The following is an 18,308-nucleotide window of genomic DNA, read 5'->3' on the forward strand; positions in this document are numbered from 1 at the left end:
TTACGTAGAACATTCATTATACTTTATTTGGCAGCGATATTAGTAGGTTTGTTATTATTAAATAAATATCTTCCGCATATAAAGCATTTTTTATCACCTATTTTTACCCCCATAATGTCTGGGTGATTCCTTATTGATTCTGCTAATGGTTCCATTATTAGAGCAAAGAGCAACATGGACAATGGTCAACCCTGTCTTGTACCATTAAGTATTAAAATGTATCCAAGATTTGCCCATTCACCTTGACCCTTGCCGATGGATCCTGTTCCTATACATTCCAGCATTTTAAACATAAAGTTCCATTGCAGTCTATCGAATGCCTTTTCTGCATCGATAGATTGTATCATAGTTGGGATCTACGATTTATTGATCTGGTTCAGTATATTTATAATTCGTCAGGTTTTGTCTTTGGCTTCTCTTTTTGGTATAAATCCGGTTTGATCTAAATTCACCAATTCTGGTAAATATTCGTTAAGTCTATTCACTAAGATTTTTGCAATAATTTTGACATCCACATTTATAAGTAATATTGGACCGTAACTTGCACAATTTAATTTGTCTTTCCTTGTGTCACGGAAGACCAGTACTTTTACACCGAAACCACCGAGATCACTAGCACCAGATGGGACAACGTTGTTGAATAAAATTAGGTTTATTCTGGCAGGCAAGCAGACATGACAAATTACACATTAACAGGAATACAATACCAACTGGGAACTTGGGGAGTAGACTCTAGCCTCGCTACGTGCAGGTGCATGCTTCAAGTAGGCTTGCCCTGATTAGCTTTTCGACCAGGATATCAGAGTGCTGAACACACAGCAGCCACTCTGAAATATATCTCCTGCTGATCACCGTCCCGATCCAGACTTGCTCTGGTACTCTGATCGGCAGCACTCCTTACATAGCCCTTGGTGGCTATCCTTTACATGGGAAGGAGCCACCGGCCAACGAGAGCATGGATTAAGATTGTGCCACCAATGCCAGAGGAGGAGGCGAGCATACGAGCATGCCCCATGGTGACAGCTGCTGGGAAGTGAGGAATTTGAACTGGCCAATGGAAATTGTGTCTATAGGTCTCCGACCCTGTAAATGCCCAAAAGGCACCACTCAATAAAAAAGACATTATGGAAATAGAAAAAGTGCAAAGAGCCACCAAATTAATAAAAGGGATGGATAGTGTGACTTATAAGGAGAGACTAGCTAAACTAGATGTGTTTACATTAGAAAATAGACATATTGTTTTGTCTCAAGTGCTTATTCCCATTGTGTTATAAGACTCTGAGTGAGTGAGTAGGAGATGTCCTTCTGTTGTTGGTTGAAAAACAAATCACAAGCAGAAATAACATGGTCACTATCTTCCTCACTTCTCATGTGGATAATTCGAAGATCTTTCTATCGGTCTCTCTAATCAAGAATACTTACAAACACAGTGTGTAATAAAGTATATTAAATGTATAGATACTCTTCTCTTTCATTTTTAAAAGCAATATACATACAGTATAGAAGAAGGCAGCTCTAAAATAGAAAGTGCATTATGGAGCCCAACAAACTTCCTGATCCAGATTCCTGAAGAATTTACAGATTCCTCTAATTTGTGAGGGATGAAATCTGGACTCATGGAATAATATGGAAAGTCACAACCGTGTTTGATCACTATAAAGCCTATTTATTTGAATGTGTGTGCATACTGTATATGGAGAATATTAATCTGTAAATAAATGGAGAAAATTTCCCTATCGATATTCAGATTACTGTGAAATATATTACAATGAGATGTATCACAGTCTGCGTCTCTATGCATTCTTTCCCCCTTTTATTTAGCCCACAAAAACCTCCATATTTTAGGAGGCGTAAGTCTAAAATTCTGCATCTGATGTAAGAAGCAGTTCTTCCATATGCCTCAGCTCTGCTTCAAACACATTACTTACATTATTTACCTTGATACACAGACTCCAATGGGATTTTTTTTCGTTTGATAAGTATACAGTTTTCTTGCTCTGATTTTCCCCAACTTTTGCAGCCATGAGATTTGTGTAAATAAAGTCCTTATTTACCATATTACTGTATTTTGAGCTGTATTAACTTATGTATTATTTCTGGTGCAATGAAACTTTCAGATCTGAAGTGAAGTAAGTCTAACATTCCGCACCGGATGTAAGAAACTATTTCCTACATATGACACGACTCTACTTCAAAAAATGGTGCAGTGCGTCAAAATATACTTTTCTTTACTTTGTTACGTAAACCCCAAAGATAATTAACAAGAACACAACCCAGTTCACCTAAAGACAGTAATAAAAAGTCCATAGTTGTATGGAAGAGTTGTCTGATGTTTTAAAAGACAGACCACAACTATTGTCTTTGGAAGACACAAGTGGTCAAGAGACCACAGTTTGAGAACCTCAGTAGCATAATGTTTATATCTTAAAGGTGGCGTATCTTTTTCACTAAAGACCTTTTATTGTGTATTCCAGGATATAATTACATTAAACCAATGGATAGAGTTCCCCCAGCTCCAAATCTATTTCAAAACTTTGATTTATTAAATAAAAATATCCCATCGTTTTTAGTGGGATTTATTTATTTGATAAATCTGGTGTAGATTATTTGCCTTAGTTTTGCTCCTGGGAGTCTATGGCACATCACCCCCATCCACCCCCCCCTACACATGTCATGTCAAAGTGATTTTTATTTCTTGCCTGTGACATCAGCCGCCATCAAACCCTCTGCTTTGATGATTTTCACTTGGAGAAACCCCACATCCTTAAGGTTATTAAAGGACCTCATAAGACTCTGCAAAAGAAAAAGAAAAACATAAAAGGTTTGATGACATAATACAGACGCACCATTCAGTGGTACTTGATTCATATAATAGAAACATATTTACAAGTAAAAGTGCATGTGGTGCAGCATATTTTTTGCCATTACATGTGGACAGAGTAAATATGTTAAGTCAACGTGCATCACAGCTGCAAATATTGGGTAAAACATGTACAAAAAGCTGCATCTCATTGGCTTCTCATTGTGTTTTCATAATAAACTTGGTACCGATTTTGGTCTTCAGTTTTGCAGCCGGGGATAGATTACAGAACACAACATTTAAGAAGGTGGTGGGTATTTCTTCAAAGTATTCCATTTACATAATGCTACCAAATGTCCTGGTTTACCCAGGCCAGTCCCGGTAGGCAAAATCTGCATGCAATAATAAATATTGATGAATACCACAGCAATGAAGGCCATCAAAAAATATGATTTTTTCTTTCAAATAAACTATCCCAGGTTAATTTATTTACAAAATATTACTGCCATAATGTACATTACTAATTTCAATCTGTTCTGATTATGCCTTGAATAAATTTGATATCTTTACACTTACAAATATCAGGTCCATTATCAAAGAGAATTTGGAATTGGAAACAATGGTAGCTGATCTAAAACCTTTAATGCAGTGGTTTCAAACTTTTATTTGGTTAAGGAACCCTATAATTATATTGTGAAATTATGCGGAACCCCAACCCTCTTTAATAGCGCATCTGAGATCAGATGCATTGTAAGGAACCCCAACCCTCTCTAATAGCGCGTCTGAGATCAGATGCATTGTAAGGAACCCCAACCCTCTTTAATAGCGCATCTGAGATCAGATGCATTGTAAGGAACCCCAATCCTCTCTAATAGCGCGTCTGAGATCAGATGCATTGTAAGGAACCCCAACCCTCTCTAATATTCTGTGTGAGATCAGATGAGTGGTACTGTCACGGCCCCCTTAAATCTCCAACATCACCGTATTAATACGGGGATGTTTGCTTTTCCAGCCGAACTTGGCCGCGCGCCAGCCGCATCTCCTGGCCGCGCGCCAGCCGCATCTCCTGTTCAGCGCTAATGGCACTGAACATTGAAAGCGCCCGCGGCGCCGAAACTAAAGAAAAAAAGCTCGCGTCTGCCCGCACTTTTAAAAATCCCGCGGTGGCGGACGCATGAGGATAAAGGCGGCCGCCACTTTAAGGAACCCCAACCCTCTCTAATAGTGCGTCTGAGATCAGATGCATTGTAACTAACCCCAACCCTCTCTAATAGTGTGTCTGAGATCAGATGCATTGCAAGAAACCCAAATCCCCTCTAATAGTGCGTCTGAGATCAGATGCATTGTAACTAACCCCAACCCTCTCTAATAGTGTGTCTGAGATCAGATGCATTGCAAGAAACCCAAATCCCCTCTAATAGTGCGTCTGAGATCAGATGCATTGTAAGGAACCCCAACCCTCTCTAATAGCGCCCAGGGTATTGGGTTACATATACAGGGTTACATATAGAGAACCCGCTAGGATCCCCAATAGGCCTACTATTACTGAGACAATGAAGACAGATGTCCCAAACCAATGAGCAGGGGGGGCCCGGGTCTTAGCACAGTGAAGAAACAAGATATTAACCCCATTTGAATTTTAAGAGTGAGCACTGATGGTAGAACCGTATTCATGTATGTCTGATGTAAAATACAGTGCAACGTTGCCAATATATGAATGAGCGGTCCCTTTGCTTGGGGACAGGAATACATGGCAGTTGTACTATAAAAGTATAAAAGTTCCTGGCATACAATCTTGCTGCCTCATCGCTCAACCGCTTGAATTCCAGCACCCTGAGTAAATGTAAACCATTTGGAGATGTTACATACCCTGTACATATCACACTGATGTAATCTCCATAGGAAGCCAGGCAAGAAGGGTTACATAAGGGATCCCAACCTCTCTAATAGCGCGTCTGAGATCAGATGCATTATAGGGGACCCCAACCCTCTCTTACAATGTGGAAAGGAGCACCCCAGCGCATAAAAATGTAACAATTAATGAAACCTTAGGTATGTTAGAAACAAATGGAACAGAGATTCCTAAAGACAATAAAATATGCAGATTAAATCATAGAAATGTAATAAAAATTAAACAATTATACAAATAGTGCTGACAAATCCCAAACTTTTGGTTCAGTATACCTAAACCTTGTTCAAGCTTGAACACAGAACCTTAACTAGCAACAACAAATGATAAAACATAAATATCAATGGAAGTAATCAATCATATAAGGACTAATGAATATATGCAATGTGATTGCATGTGGGATATTTGTGCCCAAAAGAGTCCTTGCTGTAATGAAATTTCCTTCATATGTTAGGCACTATGGCCCAGATTTAAAAACGATCAAAGAGAAAAAAATGCTTAAATCTACTTTGTGTCTCAGAAAGGGTTTATACCCTCTTCCCTGGTTGTAGGGGAATAGTTGGTCACAGTTCAATGTGATTGAATTTATACCTTGTGATGATATCAGTAGAACAGTATGGACTAACTCCGTAGTATTGGGGCAATGTATTATGTCCAGTAGAACAAATACTGGAAGTGCACTGCATGCCAACGAGTGCTTGATGCTTTCCAAATGCAGGAAAAGGAAACGGATGCTGGATCACGTTAATTAACGTTTCATTAATTGTTACATTTTTATGCGCTAGGGTGCTCCTTTCCACATTCTAAGAGGACATTGGGGTCCCCTATAATGCATCTGTTTGTTTGCATCAAGTATGTTTTTATATGTATTTTATTACATAGTAGTTTTTAGCAGATCTGTGCTATGTTTTCATTTTTCTTTTTCTATATTATACTACTGAGATTCCTTTATTGAACAGTGGAGCAACTCTTATCATCAAGTTACTCATCTGCGAGTTTGTTTAATTAAATGCTATCGACGGTGTATAGAACCAATACTATCTTCCAGTTATATGGCAAAGGGTTACATTAGAATTTTTGGGAGAATCACCAGAGTACTGATTTAGGCTTTAAAAAGTGTTTAATTTGGTAGTGGTGTATACTCGTGTGTATTTTTTCCCATCACCAGTAAGACCCTTTGGTGGAATAGTATTTGGTGTCTAATCGATTTTTATTAGTTCCCTACACGGAGGTGCTATTGTTCATAAATAAGTGTGTGATTATACATTGTCTTCTACACACTGTTTTCTATATTTTCTATTTTCATGGAATGCATTGAGCACGAGTATGACCAGCGCCAAGGAGGACTCTTTTCTACAAAGATCTGTTTCTGAAACGAGTGCTCAACACAAACAAGGCTGGATCGCGAGGCTGAGGTGGGGATGTTGATAGCCACCAACCGAGCAGACACGTCCGGAGTGCAGAGTGGTAGTCGTGTAGCCGGGTCAGGGTAGAAGAGGTCAGATAGAGTAGGAGTCCAGATGCAAGCGATGGTCAAAAACAAGAAGCAGAACAAGACAAGGCAGGGCAGCAGGTTTGCTTGAGGTAAGCAATCAAAACATAAACAAGTTTATGCTCAGCCAATTTGCCAAGGGGCTGGCTGAGCATGTAAAGCACAGAGAGCCAATGGGAAGGTTGCAGGGAGTGAGACATCACAGGTATACTGTGTACCGATAGGCAGGGAGGGATTGAGTAGCAGCTGTGGAACAATAGAGTGAATTAACCCCTTGTTTGCCTTGTTTGAGTGAATTAACCCCTTGTCCACGCGACATCTATGCGTAGCTAGTGTTTCTGTGCGCTGCCATGTCGTCACGGGGTGGAGCCTGGAGACGGTTCCTGCGGTGTCTCCCTTCCTGGCAGCGCAGCGCAGCGCTTGTGCGCAGGTTGAGGCTGACGTGCACCACCCGTGATGTTGCAGGATGCGTCACGGAGGCGGGGACTGGAGACTGTCCCTGCGGTGTCTCCCTTCCTAGTAGTACGGCACCTGTGCACAGGTTGCGGCGGTCGCGCATCACCCGTGACGTCACCTAACGCCGATCCTCACAGTTTCTAACATACCTAAGGTTTCATTAATTTTTTAATTTTTATGCACTGGGATGCTTCTTTCCATTAATTGCATATGTTCTAGGGAGTTGAGATTCTCCTATTTTCACCCAGGCAGCAGAAATTAATTAATTAAATTGTAGTGTGTAAAACCACCTGTAGATAATCTACATCTGCGCCTCCAATCTTTTCCATTTACTCTCTCTTATAATGTGTCTGAGATCAGATGCATTGTAAGGAACCCCAACTCTCTCTCATAGCGCGTCTAAGATCAGATGCATTGTAAGGAACCCCAACTCTCTCTCATAGCGCGTCTAAGATCAGATGCATTGTAAGGAACCCCAACTCTCTCTCATAGCGCGTCTAAGATCAGATGCATTGTAAGGAACCCCAGCGCTCTCTCATAGCGCGTCTGTAATCAGATGCATTGTAAGGAACCCCAGCGCTCTCTCATAGCATGTCTGAGATCAGATGCATTGTACATTCTTTTGTATTCAGTACAATTTTCAAATGACCTGAAAAGACCTGAAAATTGCAGGGAAACCTTTAGGGATGCCTGGGGAACCCAAGGAACCGTGGTTGAAAAACACTGCTCTAGTGTGTGCAGTTAATTTACTTGCAGAGGAGCCTAGAATGCACCTGTAGCAGCAAAAGGTTAAGAACTTCATACACTTAACTGTGCTATCTGTTCAGCTATTCACTTCACTGGCATTATTTTGCACTAATTTGCTAGGATGATTTAGTGACTAAGGCGTAAGGCTGAATCCATTAAATTAGTATTCTTGTGCTTACATATTTTTCTTGAACATAATATGTTAAGTACACCATTGTGCCAATGAAAATAGTAGTTTTGGATCGTAAACTTATCAATAAATTTTTTTATAGATGTAAAGAGCAGCTCCGTGTTTTTATTAATAATATGAGATATCTGACAATCACAGCACACTCTGATATTAACTTTATACGTCCCGAGTGACTGTTCCCTGTTTACAGTAAAGTTATGACCTTGGTATGCAAAGATGAGAAATGATTAAGATACGTCTATTCCCCTATGTGTATTACTATCATATATCTTTATGTAAAACGTATTTATGAGCCCCATTAACTTCCAATCTTTTTAACATTTGTTTATTTCTCAAACACTGTCTCTAAGGTGGTTAAATGAAAACAGACTTTACCACTGACAGACACATAAACCTTTGGCTGTTATAGTTATGATTCAGATGGTTATTGCATACGGACTTCTATTTATTATAGTTCCCAACAAGTAATGTTAGCAGCGCTGGCGTTATAACACACTTACTGTGTTCTGAAATTGTGAAAGAGATGAAAGAAATATACCTAAAAAATACTGTAGTACTCTGGCAAAATATTTTAACAATATACTGTAGTCTGTCCCAATATTATAATTTTATAGTGTTTTTATATTGAAGGAATCAAAATTAAACGTACTGTACCAATTATATGAATAATTTGAATTATTGTGCTCTGAGAGGTTGAAGCCAATATGTGTCATGTGGGGAAGTAGTCACTCAAGAGTTGACATTTAAACTCCCTTGTTAAGCAAGGCTACTGCATTGCACCAATGATTTATCTCCCTAGATTCAGTAAAGATCATTAGCATACTTAACATAGCGTTCACCTAAGATACCCTGTGTTATAAGTCACACTATATTAATGGAATAAAATAAGGTAGTGTTAATCATGTTTTACGTCCGCTAAAAGATTTTTTACTCCCATTATGTAAGATTGAATGCAAACAAGCTAATTAGGACCTTAATCATATATCCCAGATTCATGAAGCAGGGCAATGGTTAACGCTGGGAACCAAGAGTATGTCCCTGATGTTAACTTTTCTGTTATCACTGAAATAATCTCCCACCATACTAGAAAGTACTGTAGTAGAGTAGGTTTCAGGCGTAACTGCAGGATCTTTGGGCATATCCTCTAAGCCAGACCAGATATCTTTTGAATCCATTTTTATCAGTGTTATATTCAATTTTTGTATTGCTTGTTGCTGATTGGCAACAATAGTGCTTTTGGAAGTACTTGTACTGACAGCAGGAGACACAGCAGCTTCAGCAGGAGAAGCAGAAGGACAAGCAGTTATCTCACATGACATTTGAGATGACACCTTGGCAAGCAACCAGGAGCTCTTTATAGGTATTTATATCTGTGCCTGTTGGAAGAAACTAATGCATGTTTGGTTAAATGGTGGCTCAAGCATGGTTGCCAAAATGTACTGCCTAGATTTCAAAGTAGTGGAAATCCTTGAGTCCCCATGAAGTACTAGAGAGAGGTTATGAACAAGGGCAAGGTGTCTAGAATCTTCTTTTCTTAATTGTCCCTCTGCTTCTCCAGCTGCCCACTCTGCCTGCAAGCACCTGGTTGTTCCAAGTGCAGGTAGTTTTCCAAGTGTGAGTTTTAAACAAGTTGATTGGTGGATCTATTTGTATATTGTTTATTGTGTTTAATAGGGAGTTCATTTGTGTGCTTTTTCCCTCTTGTGCTATTGATAAGGGTAAGGTATGGCTAGGCTGATTACAAATTGCCCTTGCACTTAATTTGTCTGTTGTTGTTTGACTCTGGTCTATGTACCATAAATAAACAAGTATGCCAAGCACTGAGCTGCTTACTCTGTCTATAAAGCAGAGCACTTGTTCCAAGTGCAGATGGTTTGCCAAGTGTGAGTATTAAACAAGGAGAGTTGTAGATATATTTGTACTGTATATTGTGCATGCACCTGTTATCTTTGGTGCACTAAGATTATACTGTATAAGACTCCTGATTTTCAGTAACATTGTGTTTTTAGTGTGTACATGTTTATGTATAACCTACACTTGGCTATCTCGCAATGTTTTCCCGATGGGGAAAGTACTTTTTGGAAACTACACTTGCATTCCCTGCAAGAGTGACATGTTGCAGGCTTTTGCCTTTCTACATGTGCCTGTGAACTGATTTGCCAGTCTGTAAGCCATGGTAAAATGACCAACACAAAGCTGAATTAAGAACAAAGACTCACCTACGAGACATTTTTAAAAATATTTGCAAAATCACCAGTATGAAAAGAACCCGCGCTCATGTTTTCTGTTAATTAAAAAAAATATTCGTGATTCAATTTTTTGGGGTTAGCGAATAATTGAAAAATATGTATTTTTTTGCCAAATATGGGTACATGTTACCACAGCAGCAAACAGCATGCTCCCACGTCATGGGCGGTCACCGTCGTCGCCTCCCAGGCCAGGTGAGTGTAAGCTTCCTTGCATCAAACAGCTTGTTTCCGAAATGGCATCAGTAGATGGACCGGCAGCAACGGCTTGCTGGGCCGTGGTTGTCCGGTGTGTCCGTGGTTATGGTAATTAAAAGCTCCCTTTATTGGGAGCCATATGGATTTTACAAGCATTTAACACACCACATATTTTCTTCACTGATGGACAATCTGGCGTGCACCGTTTTCCTCTATGTTCTTAGATTACCTCTGCCTTTAAATATCATTAAGTGTTGGATATATTATAGACTGGCCCATGTTTGCAAATATTCCGACAAATGACTAACCCACCACACACTTTAAATAAATGACGTGCAAATGGCACTTTATATCAAGGCCCTGCGCCGAACACAAACTCTATGAAATGGCCACATTGTAGTATCGACCAAGGTCACATAACAACTGGTCCAGATTTTTTTCACAAAAGGTACTCGATCCTGTGAATTGGTGGGAGGGATTTGTTTGCAACATGCCAGTACAACATGGGAAGTGTTTGTATTGTAATAAAGATACTACCATTTCAGTTTATTTGCCAAGGTAATTGAGGGTTATATTGTCGTAGAACTATATTTGATGCCTTATTATTTCTATGCAATTTAGCAGCATTTTGACTGCCTGGTGAAAACCTGTAATTGTGAGGATTCGGGGGTCACGACGGCCGCAGCGTGACCTCTCCTCACCTCATGTTGCGCCCGCTGCTGCAGGGCGTCCCCCTCGCTGATCCCGTCCGGTCCCCGTGGTTGGGGTACTCCCTCCTCGTCCCCGGCGGGCGGCCGCTGTTCCGCAGGCAGCTGGGGCTATGGCGGCTGCTGCTGCTCATGGGTGCGCGCTCCCCCTCGTTACGGAGCGCGCGCGGGATCTAGTTAATTTATTCACTGCTCCTGCAGTGAGGCCCCGCCCCCAACACACACACAGCCTACAATCATGCTCTAAGACTGCTCATCTGCATTCTTCTCTAGGCAGCTTATCCAGGACAGGTCCACACACTCCTCCAGGTCTGCCTCCTCTTCCTATTCGCCAGCTGCACTATATAATGCCTGTCTGGCCATTCCCACATCGCTCGACATAGTCTCTGCTTACGGACGTCTATTCTGGCTCTCCCTTTGCTCTTCGTTTATTCAGGTTGCGACCCGGCTTGGCGGACGTTCCTCTCTGGCTCTGGACCCCGGCTCCCACTTGACCTTGCAGCTTCTCTCATCCTTCGACCACAGCTTGGACCTCGACCTCCCGGATCTCTCTTTCCCTGACCGTGGCTTATGGCAACGACTCCGTCTCTTCTGTGCCGGTACCGGCAAGTATTGCTACACCTATTCACACCTGGCCTGGCAACGCCAAAACACCACACTCCGGACACGCTCCTTCTGCTGCGGGTGCATGCACATATACGTCCCCACCTCAGTATAAGGGACAAGTCTGGTCTGCGGGCAGCACCGGCGTAACAGTAATACTGCAGTAAGGCTTACACTATAACTGTGCATTTTCTAATACCATACAAGGATGTTGAAATGTACTGACTTCATTTGAAATAAAGGGTCACATTGTTTATGATATATGCATCGGCATTGTCCTTTACCTTGCAATGCCAAGCTTTGCCCCACATAATAAAGTGCATTTTATTTTGGTTGTATCCAATTTCCTACTGTATGTGAAGTTACAGACTCTAATATATGGTATCCAATATAGTCTGCAGATTAATTCTTATTGTAATTGATTTTTACTTTTTTTTATTCATTTAATTACCATATTTAATTTAATTATCATAAAAAGTGTACTTGGTACTTGAGGTGGAGGCTTGTGCTGTATTATTTAACCCTTTAATTCATGTGATTTTAACGAGCAGCTGAGAGATTTAAAGAGTTTACACGAAACTCCTAATCTGCCCTCTGTAGGGAACTGAACCAATTTTATGTGGGACACATTACATTATCTGGGTGGCACTGAGATGGAGTGTCCTATTTTTCTCCTGCCTTTGTTAGTTTCCTGTTGATCTGCTGTTTACCTCCCAGGAGCTCAGCCTACAGTTTACAAGCATTTGCGTACTGAAAGTGTTACTTAGTGATGGATTGGTGAAGTTGTTTTCACTATCTGCGGCTTCCAGATTTTTTTCCTATTTGAACATTTGAATCAGTAATTCAGAACATTCTTTTACAAAACTCTTTTTATTGCTTCACGTTTGCTCTGCAAATACTCGTTGCAAGTAGTGCATTCATAATGGTAAGTGTAAGTTCTGCAGATGTCTTCACAAGGTGTCAGCAACATCAGTTATCATTTGACACAAGTTTTGCAGTCAGTACTTTAAGATCCTGAAGACGCAGAGGAATAAAGGTGTTTGAACCCCATAAGGTATTAAAAAGAGTAGCGATAAGTGACTGCAGAGAAGATACATTTAATAAGCAAGTTACATTATTTACGAGAGCCTAGATGTGTTCTATTCCCAATGTGCCTTCAATGTTGTTAAGTCTCACTGATGAGAGCTTCGGCCCCTCGACTGTAATATGGCCATTTCATAAGGAATCTGGTGACCATATACCAATGTATCAGACTTTCCTGTCCATCTGCGTGCATGGGTCTAGCAAGAAGAAACAACCCTTCAGGGTTTAAAGGCAGTGTACACTAATAGCACTGGTGCAACAAGTCCAATAGAGGGTGGATTCCTAAGTGCACAGGATAAGATGACATGTGTTCTCATCCCACTTATGATAGAGGATACCAAAGGTTCTGTATCTTTTCTGGACTGAAGCCTACACCTCAGGGGGAAGAGGAGTTTGATCAGTATATGGACTCTGCTACATATGCAATACATAAATGGCAATATTCATGTGTCCATATACTGTACCTGTACATCAAAGAAAAGTGGAATGTTTGAGAAGTCGAGCTGCTGAAGTTATCGGGTTCTTGAAGAGGAGTGACTCTGGTGATACTGCCTCTAATTACTTGGTTATTTTGGAAAAGGTTTATGGAACAGTAGAAAATGCAGAAGACCCACTCCATAAGTTTCATTCCACATTTCAAAAAGGAAGAAAAGATTTCAGAGTATATTTACTGATTAGATAAGCTGTTACACAGATTCGTCCTCAAAAAAAGCATAGAGCCTGACCAAGTGGATAGAATGTGTATAAAGCAAGTATTGAAGTGAGCACTTAATCATGATATTGTTGGCCTTAAACTCTGATTAACAGAAGGTACAGTACTAGGAAATCTCCTTCTTTTCCACAGTTGTTAAAAGTGGTGACAAGAAAAAACTGCTAAAGAAGCTAAAGAAAAGCCCAAAAGCGAATGTGCCTGATGCAAAGCCTGCAGTCTGGGTCAGATGAATATCCTTTAAGAAATGAAATTAAGACTTTGACCCAGCAAATTGGACAACTACTGAAATCTGACACAGCCACTTCTTACATACCTAAGCTTGAGCTTTAAACATTTAGTGAGTTTGCCCCTCAGAGCAGGACACCTTCACTCAAAGAGCCTGCTATAACGTATACAGTTGTGTGAAAAAGAAAGTACAGCCTTTTTGAATTCTATGGTTTTAAATATCAGGACATAATAACAATCATCTCTTCCTTAGCAGGTCTAAAAATTAGGATGAATTTTTAGATGAACAACAACACATGACATATTACACCTTGATAATTTATTTAACAAAAATAAAGCCAAAATGGAGAAGCCATGCGTGAAAAACGAAGTACACCTTATGATTCAATAGCTTGTAGAACCTCCTTTATGTAAGGAATCGGGGGTCACGTCCGCCACGACATGACCCCTCTTTACCTCCCATGGGACCTGCAACCACCGTCGCATCCCCCCTTCGGCGGTATCCCCGTCGTGGTGCCGCTCGCCCGCTCCCGGCACACGAGCAGGGGGCCGCCATCTTGCCGGGATGCGCTCAACTTGCTCTTACAGAGCGTGCGTCTCCGGTTATACTTTTTCATTGCACTCTGCCTCAGACTCCGCCCAGCGGCATCCGCGCTGGCCACGCTCACCGGCACAGCTACTCTCTAAAACCAAGCACAATGCCATCCAATCACTGAGTGCTCCAAGGCACACCCCTGCTCTGCCCCTTGCCTCTATTGGACCACCTACCTTTATAATCCCAGTCCTCCCTTTGGCTCATTGCTCTGCATAGTCTCTTCTCTAGCAGTTGTGGATCCTGTGCCGTGATCTCACTTTGAATTCTCTTCAGGTTCTGATCCTGCTTGGCTGACTACTCTGGCTCTTGACCCCGGCTTCCTCCTGTCTACGTTGACCCCTACTGTGTTATTATTGCGGATCCCCGGAACATCTGGTTCATTACTGCCCTCTGTGTCTGGAAAACGAGCACGCCCAGTGAAGAGTGAGGGGCTCTCCCTGGGTGCTATCTCTCCACGCCCCCTCCCCAAAGAAGAGCTCCCCCAGAAGCTCATGATTCCCATTTCCCTTAAGGGTCCCACCTTCCTTGTATCTACAGCCGCCTTCATCGATTCTGGGGCGGGCGGAAACTTCGTGGACCAAGACTTCGCCACCCGTAATAACATTCCGCTCACCGGTAAGAAGGTCCCTATAGGACTAGAAGGTATCGATGGCCGCCCCTTGCACCCCGCTTTCATCTCCCTAGAGACCCTTCCTCTCACCTTATCCTCTACGGACGTGCATACTGAAACCTTCACCTTCGACGTCATCCACTCCCCCAGAACCCTGTTCTCCCTAGGGCTGCCCTGTCTTAAACAGCATAATCCCTGCATTGATTGGAGGTCTTGTACGCCGATTTAGTGGAGGTCGAGGGTGGGCACACTTCCTACGCCTGTTATGGTCTCCACCACACTGCTCACAGGAATTTAGGTCTCTTCTTCCACTAACTTCGCCTTGCCGGAGGTTTACTTTTTTGGACGTTTTAGTAAGACGCAGTCTGAAGTCCTACCCCCTCATAGACCTTATAATTGCCCGATTGATCTTGTTCCAGGCGCTACTCTTCCCAAATCGAAATCCTATACGCTATCTCTACCAGAGACCGAAGCTACAGTATGGATGAATATATCAAAGAGAACCTCAAGAAGGGGTTCATTCGCAACTCTTCCTCACCCGCTGGAGCTGGGGTTTTTTTTGTCAAGAAGAAAGATGGGACACTCAGACCCTGCATTGACTACCGGGCCTCAATCGTATCATGATTAAGAATCGATACCCCCTTCCCCTCATCGCCGAACTGTTCGATAGGCTTCAGGGGGCTAAATTATTCATGAAACTAGATCTCCGAAGGGCATACAATCTGATTCGCATCCGGGAGGGCGACGAATGGAAGACCGCCTTCAACACTCGCAGTGGCCACTATGAATATCTAGTAATGCCTTTCGGCCTTTGTAACGCCTCGGCAGTGTTTCAGGACTTCATAAATGAAATATTTTGTGATATCCTCAATTCTTTTGTTATTGTTAATCTTGACAACATCCTTATATTCTCTAAGAATTTACAAGACCATATTCTGCACACCAGGCTCGTTCTCTCTCGTCTCCGGGTCAATAACCTTTATGCTAAACTAGAAAAGTGCCTTTTTCATCAATTCTCCACCACCTTCTTAAGATAGATCATCTCCGACAGGGGTTTCTCTATGGATCCCGAGAAGCTCAAAGCCATACTAAACTGGCCTCAACCTAATTCTATCAAAGCTATCCAACGGTTCCTGGGCTTCTCTAATTATTACCGGAAATTTATCCGTGACTTTTCCACAACGATAGCTCCTATCACCGCCCTTACCAAGAAAGGGGCCGACCCCTCAGCATGGCCTCCTAAGGCAGTCTCTGCCTTCCAAACCTTAAAGCGAGCATTTGTCTCTGCCCCCATCCTCCATCATCCGGATACCAGCCTGCCCTTCCCTTTGGAAGTTGATGCCTCGGATTGTGGGGCAGGTGCGGTGATCTCTCAGAGGTGTTCCCTACAAGACATACTACACCCGTGCGTTTTTTTCTCCAAATTTTTTTTGTCTGCGGAAAGGAACTACGACGTGGGCAATAGAGAATTGCTGGCTATCAAGATGGCCTTACAGGAATGGAGGCACCTCCTGGAGGGATCTCGAGAGACAATATCGATCCTGACCGACCAAAAAAACCTCCTTTACATTGAAAGTGCACGTCGCCTGGGGTCTCCCCAAGCTCGTTGGGACTCTTCTTTTCCAGGTTTAACTACACCCTATCCTACATCCCTGGTACTAACAATGTGAAGGCCGACATCTCAATTCTCCCCGGAGGAGAGGTCCGAAGACGTTCCAGAAATCATCCTACCTCTGAAACACATAATCTCTGCTGCCTCATTCAACATCCTGGACAAAATCGTAGGGGCTCAAAAACATATCCCGAGACGTCTAAAGGTACCAGAAGGAAGACTCTACGTTGCTCCTAAATTTCGATCCAAGATCTTGAAATGGGGTCACTCTTCTCGCTCAGCAGGGCATCCTGGTTTCAAGAGAACTCTAGATCTTATTCAGCGCACTTTCTGGTGGCCCCACATGGCAAGAATCAGTCAAGAATTCACTAGTACCTGTCCAGTATGTGCGCAAAGCAAGGCTCTTCATCAGAAACCTTCAGGCTTACTCATGCCGTTACCTGTTCCGGAGCACCCCTGGTCCCATATTTCTATGGATTTCATTGTGGAATTGCCAGCCTCCGGAGGTCTGAACCTATTTTAGTAATAGTAGATAGGTTCTCTAAGCAGGCCCACTTTGTTCCCCTCAAGGGTCTTCCACCTCCCCCACCCTGGCGGACATTTTTTCCAGGGAGATCTTTTGGATCCACGGAATTCCCCCTTTGATAGTATCAGATTGTGGCTCGCAGTTTGTATCCAAGTTCTGGTGGGCATTTGCCAAAAGACTCGGCATCTCTTTATAATTTTCCTCGGGGTACCACCCACAGACTAATGGCTAGACCGAGAGAGTCAACCAGACACTAGAGCAGTACTTACGCTGCTTTGTTTCAGAGGCTCAGGACAACTGGGTCGAGTTACTGCCTTGGGCAGAATTTGTCATTAACTCTCTGAAGAACGAATCCACACGCGAGTCTCCGTTTTTTTATAAACGATGGATTCCACCCAGCTCGGTTACCCCTCTACAACCTTTCCTCTGGAGTACCGGCAGCCGTCGAACGAATCACGTCACTCCAGAACTCCTGGACTAAGATCCAGTCTGCTCTTCTGAGAGCCGCAGAGAAATTTAAGTTCCAGGCGGACCGACGTTGTCAGGTTTCCCCCAGATACAAGCCAGGGGACAGAGTCTGGCTTTCGGCCACGAATATCCGGCTGAAAACTCCAACCCCAAAATTGGCACCCAAATTCTTGTGCCCCTTCGTAATCCTGGAACCAATTAATCCGGTGGCGTTTCGCCTTCAGCTCCCTGCTATATGAAGATACCCAATGTCTTTCATGTGTCCCTGTTGAAACCATTTGTGCAGAGTTCCCACTTCTCGGACTACATCCATAGACCAGATCCCGTTACAGTCCAAGGACATGCGGAATTCGAAATTCAGTCGATAGTGGACTCTCTTCTCTCCAGGGGAAAGGTCCAGTTCCTTGTGCACTGGAAGGGCTACGGGCCCGAGGAATGCTCCTGGCTTTCTCGTGAGGGAATCCACGCTCCGGTACTCCTTAATCGATTCCACAAGAAGTTTCCATTGAAGCCTTGGGCGGATCGTCCTGAGGCTGATCCTCAAGGGGGGGGGGGGGGTAAGGAATCGGGAGTCACGTCCGCCCTATCTTGACCCCTCCTTACCTCCCACGGGACCTGCAACCGCCGTCGTATCCCCCCTTCGGCGGTATCCCCGCCGTGGTGCCGCTCGCTCGCTCCCGGCACATGTGCAGATGGCCGCCATCTTGCTGGGACACGCGCAACTTGCTCTTACAGAGCGCGCGTCTCCGGCTATACTTTATTCACTGCACTCTGCCTCAGACTCCGCCTCCCGGCATCCGCGCTAGCCACGCTCACCAGCACAGCTGCTCTCTAAAACCAAGCACAATGCCATCCAATCACCGAGTACTCCACGGCACACACCTGCTCTGCCCCTTGCCTCTATTGGACCACCTACCTTTATAATCCCAGTCCTCCCTTTGGCTCATTGCTCTGCATAGTCTCTTCTCCAGCAGTTGTGGATCCTGTGCCGTGCTCTCGCTTTGTATTCTCTTCAGGTTCTGATCCAGCTTGGCTGACTTCTCTCTCTGGCTCTCGACCCCGGCTTCCTCCTGTCTACGTTGACCTCTAAGACCCTCAGACCCGGCTTTACTACCACGACCTCACCTAT

General features: G+C 43.1%; 1 protein-coding gene across 4 annotated transcripts in view; it reads right to left on the bottom strand.

Annotated features, from left to right (window-relative positions):
* Nucleotides 1-18,308, bottom strand: part of MCTP1 (multiple C2 and transmembrane domain containing 1) — an 862,717-nt gene that overhangs the window by 339,362 nt on the left and 505,047 nt on the right. For all 4 annotated transcript variants that reach the window (XM_075593230.1, XM_075593236.1, XM_075593222.1 and 1 more), the window contains one exon: nt 2,700-2,793. In XM_075593230.1, the coding sequence (XP_075449345.1) occupies nt 2,700-2,793 (94 nt within the window). The remainder of the gene's footprint in view (nt 1-2,699; nt 2,794-18,308) is intronic.

Source organism: Ascaphus truei, chromosome 1, assembly GCF_040206685.1.
Source record: "Ascaphus truei isolate aAscTru1 chromosome 1, aAscTru1.hap1, whole genome shotgun sequence".
Classification (NCBI taxonomy): Eukaryota; Metazoa; Chordata; class Amphibia; order Anura; family Ascaphidae; genus Ascaphus; species Ascaphus truei.